The sequence below is a fragment of the Callionymus lyra genome, chromosome 13 (genome assembly GCF_982586985.1).
Source record: "Callionymus lyra chromosome 13, fCalLyr1.hap1.1, whole genome shotgun sequence".
NCBI lineage: Eukaryota > Metazoa > Chordata > Actinopteri > Syngnathiformes > Callionymidae > Callionymus > Callionymus lyra.
The window spans coordinates 292,501-302,500 of record NC_141830.1 but is presented as its reverse complement, the minus strand read 5'-3'; the positions used below and the strand labels follow the sequence as shown (position 1 = coordinate 302,500).

Here is a 10,000-nt window from a genome sequence, read left to right as displayed (position 1 = left end):
ACACACACATACGCACACACATACGCACACAATCATAAGATCATTGCACACATATACACACACATAGAAACACACACTGAAACCAAAGATTAACACAACTCTCTCCCAGAAGGTTGTGAGTCGTCAGTGGCGATGGTTCACCTGAAGGGGGCGACATTGTGTCTGGATCTACACACGTGAGGGGAAACGATGTAACACAACAACAGCAGTAACACAACAACAGTACCACAGTGTCATGGTTGTCATGACAGGTAACACAACAACAGCAGTAATACACAAAACAGCAGTTACACAACAACAGCAGTTACACAACAACAACACAACAAGAGCAGTAACACAACAACAGCAGTAACACAACAACAGCAGTAACACAACAACAGCAGTAACACAACAACAGCAGTTACACAACAACAGCAGTTACACAACAACAGCAGTAACACAACAACAGCAGTAACACAACAACGGCAGTTACACAACAACAGCAGTTACACAACAACAGCAGTTACACAACAACAGCAGTAACACAACAACAGCAGTTACACAAGAACAGCAGTAACACAACAACAGCAGTTACACAACAACAGCAGTAATACAACAACAGCAGTAACACAACAACAGCAGTAACACAACAACAGCAGTTACACAACAACAGCAGTTACACAACAACAGCAGTAACACAACAACAGCAGTAACACAACAACAGCAGTAACACAACAACAGCAGTTACACAACAACAGCAGTAACACAACAACAGCAGTAACACAACAACAGCAGATACACAACAACAGCAGTTACACAACAACAGCAGTTACACAACAACAGCAGTAACACAACAACAGCAGTTACACAACAACAGCAGTAACACAACAACGGCAGTAACACAACAACAGCAGTAACACAACAACAGCAGTAACACAACAACAGCAGTAACACAACAACAGCAGTTACACAACAACAGCAGTAACACAACAACAGCAGTTACACAACAACAGCAGTAACACAACAACAGCAGTTACACAACAACAGCAGTTACACAACAACAGCAGTAACACAACAACAGCAGTTACACAACAACAGCAGTAACACAACAACGGCAGTTACACAAGAACAGCAGTAACACAACAACAGCAGTAACACAACAACAGCAGTAACACAACAACAGCAGTAACACAACAACAGCAGTTACACAACAACAGCAGTAACACAACAACAGCAGTAACACAACAACAGCAGATACACAACAACAGCAGTTACACAACAACAGCAGTTACACAACAACAGCAGTAACACAACAACAGCAGTTACACAACAACAGCAGTTACACAACAACAGCAGTAACACAACAACAGCAGTTACACAACAACAGCAGTTACACAACAACAGCAGTAACACAACAACAGCAGTTACACAACAACAGCAGTTACACAACAACAGCAGTAACACAACAACAGCAGTTACACAACAACAGCAGTTACACAACAACAGCAGTAACACAACAACAGCAGTTACACAACAACAGCAGTAACAACAGCAGTAACACAACAACAGCAGTTACACAACAACAGCAGTTACACAACAACAGCAGTAACACAACAACAGCAGTTACACAACAACAGCAGTAACACAACAACGGCAGTAACACAACAACAGCAGTAACACAACAACAGCAGTAACACAACAACAGCAGTAACACAACAACAGCAGTTACACAACAACAGCAGTAACACAACAACAGCAGTTACACAACAACAGCAGTTACACAACAACAGCAGTAACACAACAACAGCAGTTACACAACAACAGCAGTAACACAACAACGGCAGTTACACAAGAACAGCAGTAACACAACAACAGCAGTAACACAACAACAGCAGTTACACAACAACAGCAGTTACACAACAACAGCAGTAATACAACAACAGCAGTAACACAACAACAGCAGTTACACAACAACAGCAGTTACACAACAACAGCAGTAACACAACAACAGCAGTTACACAACAACAGCAGTTACACAACAACAGCAGTAACACAACAACAGCAGTTACACAACAACAGCAGTTACACAACAACAGCAGTAACACAACAACAGCAGTTACACAACAACAGCAGTTACACAACAACAGCAGTAACACAACAACAGCAGTTACACAACAACAGCAGTTACACAACAAAAGCAGTTACACAACAACAGCAGTAACACAACAACGGCAGTTACACAACAACAGCAGTTACACAACAACAGCAGTAATACAACAACAGCAGTTACACAACAACAGCATTAACACAACAACAGCAGTTACACAACAAAAGCAGTAACACAACAACGGCAGTTACACAAGAACAGCAGTAACACAACAACAGCAGTAACACAACAACAGCAGTAACACAACAACGGCAGTAACACAACAACGGCAGTTACACAAGAACAGCAGTAACACAACAACAGCAGTAACACAACAACAGTACAACAGTGTCATGGTTGTCATGACAGGCAACTACACACGTGACACAACCTTCCTAAAGCCTTCACCTCCACCTGTCAATCACCTGAACTCTGACGCTCAATAGGTTTGTGTAACAATGAAATAAAAGGTTCAAAACTTTTGTGTCGATACGAACATCGTTCCATGACATCATCGACGACACATCCGACTAATTGTTCCATGACATCATCGACGACACATCCAAGGCCACAAGGAGGTTCAAAGGCGCAGAAGACTAATAATAGCGTGACTGCGAGCACGCGAGCACGTGACGACCATGCAACATGAGTCACAAATGCAAGTGTTGCCTCAAGTCCAGCTTGGGCACGACTCACCCGGTCGGGCAGGTCTGTGACGCGGTGATCCAAGTGGACGATGCTCAGTTCCCCGTCCACAAGGTGGTGCTGTGTCGCAGCAGCGACTTCTTCAGGTGAGTTCACGGACATGATGTCCAGCAGCATGTGACCTTCTCCTCGTCAGGGTTCTGTTCCAACGCTGGTCGGTGCCGGACCAGACCCACTTCGACATCTCCGGCGTGTCTGCGGACACCATGCGAAGAATCATCCAGTTCTCCTACACCGGGTCGGTCTGCGTGGGCGAGGACAGCGTGTGGAACCTGCTCCAGGCGGGGGATTATTTCAACGTCAGCGACATCAGGCAGGTTTGCTGCACCTACCTGGAGGACCAGCTCTGCCTGGACAACTGCATCAGTCTGTGGAAGTTTACCAAGTCCATCCACCCATCGCCCCCAATCCACAGCAAAGCCTTCGCCTTCATCATGGCCCACTTCCAGGAGCTCATGTCTTCAGACCACTTCCTGCAACTCAGCGTTCAGGAGCTGAGCCTCTTCCTCGAGGGAGACCAGCTGAACATAAGGAAGGAGCGCACCGTGTTCGAGGCCATCCTCCACTGGATCACCGAGGACCCGACCCAACGAGGACTACACATGGCCCGGCTGCTGTCCAAGGTACTGGATGGGGGGTGAGTTCTGGCCCTTAGCGGGATCCCCACGTGACCTCTTCTCCTCGTTCAGGTGCGCCTGGCCCTGCTGCCGCTGGACTTTGTCAGAACCGAAGTCCTGACCCATGAGCTGGTGCAGAGAGATGCCGATTTGCTGAACATGGTGAAAGACGCCATCAGAACCATAAACCACATCCTCATCCGGCCTAAGGTGCGCGGCTTCCGCAACCTGCCGGCGCGTCCACGCCTGCCCAACGTGGCCATGCTGGCGTGCGGGAAGGTGACGGGTCGGTTTCCTTTCAACATCATCATGGCGTACGACATCTGCGTGGACCACTGGATCACCTTGAGCAGCACGCTGCCCCACCGGCGCTTCTATTACGGTGTGGTCTTCCTGGATGGATTCCTGTATTGCGTGGGAGGTCACATCGCCTACGAGATCACGAACAAGGTCCACCGCTTCGACCTTGTCTCGCACGCCTGGCAGGAAGTGGCGCCGATGAGCGACCACCGCTACGATCCGGCGGTCACGGTACTGAACGGCCGCATCTATGCACTCGGAGGTTCCGACGGAAGTCATAAGCTCAGGAGCGCTGAGAGTCTGAGACCTGAAGAGAACTGCTGGATGAACATCGCGCCCATGAACGAGCGACGCTGTGAAACCAGCTGCACCGCCTTCCAGAACAAGGTAAGTAGCTCCAGTGTCTCGTTCTTAACCGGTTCACACCTGGTGAAAGAGTTCGCTTCGGTCGCAGATATACGTGTTCGGCGGATACAACGGGAGTCAGATCCTGAGGTCCGGAGAATGCTACAACCCCAAGAGAGACCAATGGACTCTCATCAGGCCAATGATGTGGCGACGCGCCGGTCTGGGCGTGGTCGCCAACATGGAGCGGGTCTACGCGGTAGGGGCTGAAGTCGCAGTCGCGACACAACGTGATCCTTTGTGTCCTTGTCTCCAGGTGGGCGGCAGAGACGGACAGCAGGTCCTCAGCACCGTGGAGGCCTACAACCCCCGGACCCGCGCCTGGTGCACCGTCAGTCCCATGACCAAGCCGCGTCAATGCTTCGGCGTGGCGGTGGTGGAGGACCTTCTGTTCGTGGTCGGAGGGTTCAACGGACGCTCCTTCACCAACAGAGTCGAGTCCTACGACACCACGGCGGACGCCTGGACTCTGACCTCCAAGACCAAGAACCTTCGCGGCGCCTGGGGCTGCTGCTCCGTGTCCGGCCTCCCCAACATGAGCGACTACCTGTTTCCACGGGACTCGCTTCCTTCGCTGCCGCTGTGGGAACGTCGCGCCCGAGTCCGGAAACAGACGCAGAGATACGGAGAATGAAGCTGTCAATCAAACTGTTGTGGTGTTACTCTGGCGCCCCCTGCTGGGAGACTTTTAAATAAATGTAAGGATGAGTTTCTAGAAACGTCGAGTCGTGTGAACGTGTCACGACAGACTCACAACCTGTTGTGTTGTAAGTTGTGAGTCTGTTCCAGTGGAAGTGTGATTGTGTTCATGAAGCTCAGTCATGTGACTCACAACACAACTGTCACATCACTTTTGAGGCGCAGCTGTTGGACCTCCCCCGTCACACACACACACACACACTCACACACACACACACACACTCACACACACACTCACACACTCACACACTCACCGTCACACCACGTCCTTCTCTGGTCCTGAGTCGCTTCACGCTCTTCTGGTGAGACTTCACTCGTCCTACACATTGTGAGTCTGTGTGTGTCCGTGTGCGAGTGAGTGTGTTTGTGTTTAAGTCAGTGTCTGAGTCGGCTTTTGGTTCTTGTGTGTGTGTGTGTGTGCGTGCATGTCTGTGTGTGTGTGTGTGTGTGAGTCTGAGTGTTTTTGTTTTACTCAGTGTCTGTGAGTCTGTGTGTGATTCTTGTGTGTGTGTGTGTGTGTTTGTGTGGTTGTGTGTGAGAGTCTGTGTGTGTGTTTTTGTGTGAGAGTGTGTGTTTGTGTGTGTGTGTATGTGGTTGTGTGTGAGAGTCTGTGTGTGTGTGTGTTTGTGTGTATGTGTGTATTTGTGTGTGTGTGAGTCTGTGTGTGTGCGTGTGTCTGTGTTTATTTGTGTGTGTGTGAGTGTGTGTGTTTGTGTGTGTGTGGTTGTGTGTGAGAGTCTGTGTGTGTGTTTTTGTGTATTTGTGTGTGTGTGAGTCTGTGTGTGTGCGTGTGTCTGTGTTTATTTGTGTGTATGTGTGTATTTGTGTGAGTGTGTGTGTGTGTGTGTTTGTGTGAGTGTGTGTGTGGTTGTGCGTGAGAGTGTGTGTGTGTGAGTGTGCGTGTGTTTGTGTGTGTGTGTGTGTGTGTGAGTGTGTGTGTGTGTGTGTGTGTGTGTGTGAGTGTGTGTGAGTTTGTGTATGTGTGAGTGTGTGTGAGTTTGTGTGTGTGTGTGTGTGTGTGAGTGTGTGTGAGTGTGTGTGTGTGTGTGTGAGTGTGTGTGAGTTTGTGTGTGTGTGAGTGTGTGTGAGTTTGTGTGTGTGTGAGTTTGTGTGTGTGTGTGTGTGTGTGAGTGTGTGTGAGTGTGTGTGTGTGTGTGTGAGTGTGTGTGAGTTTGTGTGTGTGTGAGTGTGTGTGAGTTTGTGTGTGTGTGAGTTTGTGTGTGTGTGAGTTTGTGTGTGTGTGAGTGTGTGTGAGTTTGTGTGTGTGTGAGTGTGTGTGAGTTTGTGTGTGTGTGAGTTTGTGTGTGTGTGTGTGTGTGTGAGTGTGTGTGAGTGTGTGTGTGTGTGTGTGAGTGTGTGTGAGTTTGTGTGTGTGTGAGTGTGTGTGAGTTTGTGTGTGTGTGAGTTTGTGTGTGTGTGAGTTTGTGTGTGTGTGAGTGTGTGTGAGTTTGTGTGTGTGTGAGTGTGTGTGAGTTTGTGTGTGTGTGAGTTTGTGTGTGTGTGAGTTTGTGTGTGTGTGAGTGTACCATATTAGGATGATCCTAGAATAGATGCAACAACAGGTGTGTGTTATTTGTAATGTGTTACCGAGTCAGATGTTGTGCAATAGTTGATGTTAGTGTAGAAGAAAGTCTACACATGAACACATGGATTTGTTAACACAACAACACAACATGACTGACACACATTATACAAACATGTACATTAAAAGAATAACTAATTAAACATGAATAAACTTTAACATTAAACATGAATTAAAGCATGAATAGAATATTTGATGAAATGATTGAGTGTCTGTTTTAGTTTGTGTTTGTTTGTGTTTTAGTCAGTGTGTGTCTGTGTTTGTTTGTGTTTTAGTCAGTGTGTGTCTGTGTTTGTTTGTGTTTTAGTCAGTGTGTGTCTGTGTTTGTTTGTGATTTAGTCAGTGTGTGTCTGTGTTTGTGTTTTAGTCTGTGTGTGTCTGTGTTTTAGTCAGTGTGTGTCTGTGTTTTAGTCAGTGTGTTTGTGTTTGTTTGTGTTTTAGTCAGTGTGTGTCTGTTTTTGTTTGTGTTTTAGTCAGTGTGTTTGTGTTTGTTTGTGTTTTAGTCAGTGTGTCTGTGTTTGTTTGTGTTTTAGTCAGTGTGTGTCTGTGTTTGTTTGTGTTTTAGTCAGTGTGTTTGTGTGTGTTTGTGTTTTAGTCAGTGTGTGTCTGTGTTTTAGTCAGTGTGTGTCTGTTTTTGTTTGTGTTTTAGTCAGTGTGTTTGTGTTTGTTTGTGTTTTAGTCAGTGTGTCTGTGTTTGTTTGTGTTTTAGTCAGGGTGTGTCTGTTTGTTTGTGTTTTAGTCAGTGTGTTTGTGTTTGTTTGTGTTTTAGTCAGTGTGTTTGTGTTTGTTTGTGTTTTAGTCAGTGTGTGTCTGTGTTTGTTTGTGTTTTAGTCAGTGTGTTTGTGTTTGTTTGTGTTTTAGTCAGTGTGTGTCTGTGTTTGTTTGTGTTTTAGTCAGTGTGTGTCTGTGTTTGTTTGTGTTTTAGTCAGTGTGTGTGTGTTTGTTTGTGTTTTAGTCAGTGTGTGTCTGTGTTTGTTTGTGTTTTAGTCAGTGTGTGTGTGTTTGTTTGTGTTTTAGTCAGTGTGTGTCTGTGTTTGTTTGTGTTTTAGTCAGTGTGTTTGTGTTTGTTTGTGTTTTAGTCAGTGTGTGTCTGTTTTTGTTTGTGTTTTAGTCAGTGTGTGTCTGTTTTTGTTTGTGTTTTAGTCAGTGTGTTTGTGTTTGTTTGTGTTTTAGTCAGTGTGTGTTTGTGTTTGTTTGTGTTTTAGTCAGTGTGTGTCTGTGTTTGTTTGTGTTTTAGTCAGTGTGTGTCTGTTTTTGTTTGTGTTTTAGTCAGTGTGTTTGTGTTTTAGTCAGTGTGTGTCTGTTTTTGTTTGTGTTTTAGTCAGTGTGTGTCTGTGTTTGTTTGTGTTTTAGTCAGTGTGTGTCTGTGTTTGTTTGTGTTTTAGTCAGTGTGTGTCTGTGTTTGTTTGTGTTTTAGTCAGTGTGTGTGTGTTTGTTTGTGTTTTAGTCAGTGTGTGTCTGTGTTTGTTTGTGTTTTAGTCAGTGTGTCTGTGTTTGTTCGTGTTTTAGTCAGTGTGTGTGTGTGTTTGTTTGTGTTTTAGTCAGTGTGTGTCTGTGTTTGTTTATGTTTTAGTCAGTGTGTGTCTGTGTTTGTTTGTGTTTTAGTCAGTGTGTGTCTGTGTTTGTTTGTGTTTTAGTCAGTGTGTGTCTGTGTTTGTTTGTGTTTTAGTCAGTGTGTGTGTGTTTGTTTGTGTTTTAGTCAGTGTGTGTCTGTGTTTGTTTGTGTTTTAGTCAGTGTGTCTGTGTTTGTTCGTGTTTTAGTCAGTGTGTGTGTGTGTTTGTTTGTGTTTTAGTCAGTGTGTGTCTGTGTTTGTTTGTGTTTTAGTCAGTGTGTGTCTGTGTTTGTTTGTGTTTTAGTCAGTGTGTCTGTGTTTGTTCGTGTTTTAGTCAGTGTGTGTGTGTGTTTGTTTGTGTTTTAGTCAGTGTGTGTCTGTTTTTGTTTGTGTTTTAGTCAGTGTGTGTCTGTGTTTGTTTGTGTTTTAGTCAGTGTGTGTGTGTTTGTTTGTGTTTTAGTCAGTGTGTGTGTTTGTTTGTGTTTTAGTCAGTGTGTGTCTGTGTTTGTTTGTGTTTTAGTCAGTGTGTGTCTGTGTTTGTGTTTTAGTCAGTGTGTGTCTGTGTTTTAGTCAGTGTGTTTGTGTTTGTTTGTGTTTTAGTCAGTGTGTGTCTGTGTTTGTTTGTGTTTTAGTCAGTGTGTGTCTGTGTTTTAGTCAGTGTGTTTGTGTTTGTTTGTGTTTTAGTCAGTGTGTGTCTGTGTTTTAGTCAGTGTGTTTGTGTTTGTTTGTGTTTTAGTCAGTGTGTGTCTGTGTTTGTGTTTTAGTCAGTGTGTGTCTGTTTTTGTTTGTGTTTTAGTCAGTGTGTTTGTGTTTGTTTGTGTTTTAGTCAGTGTGTGTCTGTTTTTTAGTCAGTGTGTGTGTGTTTGTTTGTGTTTTAGTCAGTGTGTGTCTGTGTTTTAGTCAGTGTGTGTCTGTGTTTGTTTGTGTTTTAGTCAGTGTGTTTGTTTGTGTTTTAGTCAGTGTGTGTCTGTGTTTGTTTGTGTTTTAGTCAGTGTGTGTCTGTGTTTGTTTGTGTTTTAGTCAGTGTGTGTCTGTTTGTTTGTGTTTTAGTCAGTGTGTTTGTGTTTGTTTGTGTTTTAGTCAGTGTGTGTCTGTGTTTGTTTGTGTTTTAGTCAGTGTGTTTGTGTTTGTTTGTGTTTTAGTCAGTGTGTTTGTGTTTGTTTGTGTTTTAGTCAGTGTGTGTCTGTGTTTGTTTGTGTTTTAGTCAGTGTGTGTCTGTGTTTGTTTGTGTTTTAGTCAGTGTGTTTGTGTTTGTTTGTGTTTTAGTCAGTGTGTTTGTTTGTGTTTTAGTCAGTGTGTGTCTGTGTTTGTTTGTGTTTTAGTCAGTGTGTTTGTGTTTGTTTGTGTTTTAGTCAGTGTGTCTGTGTTTGTTTGTGTTTTAGTCAGTGTGTGTCTGTGTTTGTTTGTGTTTTAGTCAGTGTGTTTGTGTGTGTTTGTGTTTTAGTCAGTGTGTGTCTGTGTTTTAGTCAGTGTGTGTCTGTTTTTGTTTGTGTTTTAGTCAGTGTGTTTGTGTTTGTTTGTGTTTTAGTCAGTGTGTCTGTGTTTGTTTGTGTTTTAGTCAGGGCGTGTCTGTTTGTTTGTGTTTTAGTCAGTGTGTTTGTGTTTGTTTGTGTTTTAGTCAGTGTGTTTGTGTTTGTTTGTGTTTTAGTCAGTGTGTGTCTGTGTTTGTTTGTGTTTTAGTCAGTGTGTTTGTGTTTGTTTGTGTTTTAGTCAGTGTGTGTCTGTGTTTGTTTGTGTTTTAGTCAGTGTGTGTCTGTGTTTGTTTGTGTTTTAGTCAGTGTGTGTGTGTTTGTTTGTGTTTTAGTCAGTGTGTGTCTGTGTTTGTTTGTGTTTTAGTCAGTGTGTGTGTGTTTGTTTGTGTTTTAGTCAGTGTGTGTCTGTGTTTGTTTGTGTTTTAGTCAGTGTGTTTGTGTTTGTTTGTGTTTTAGTCAGTGTGTGTCTGTTTTTGTTTGTGTTTTAGTCAGTGTGTGTCTGTTTTTGTTTGTGTTTTAGTCAGTGTGTTTGTGTTTGTTTG

At 44.2% G+C, this 10,000-nt stretch overlaps 2 protein-coding genes across 3 annotated transcripts in view; both read left to right on the top strand.

Annotated features, from left to right (window-relative positions):
- Positions 1-2,770: 2,770 nt before the first annotated feature.
- On the top strand, positions 2,771-4,855 carry LOC148066882 (kelch-like protein 10). The gene is made up of 5 exons (XM_087805690.1): positions 2,771-2,916; positions 2,967-3,453; positions 3,520-4,134; positions 4,202-4,351; positions 4,409-4,855. The coding sequence occupies exons 1-5, from the start codon at positions 2,771-2,773 to the stop codon at positions 4,784-4,786; spliced, it is 1,776 nt and encodes a 591-aa protein (XP_087661816.1). The 3' UTR covers positions 4,787-4,855.
- Positions 4,856-5,022: 167 nt separating this feature from the next.
- The window catches only part of LOC148066881 (beta-taxilin-like), a 22,857-nt gene continuing 17,879 nt past the window's right edge, over positions 5,023-10,000 (top strand). The window contains exon 1 of one of the 2 annotated variants that reach the window (XM_087805781.1): positions 5,023-5,153. The gene's annotated coding sequence lies outside the window, so the exon portion shown is untranslated. Of the gene's footprint in view, positions 5,180-10,000 lie in introns of both variants that reach the window. The other variant, XM_087805782.1, reaches the window with a different exon arrangement.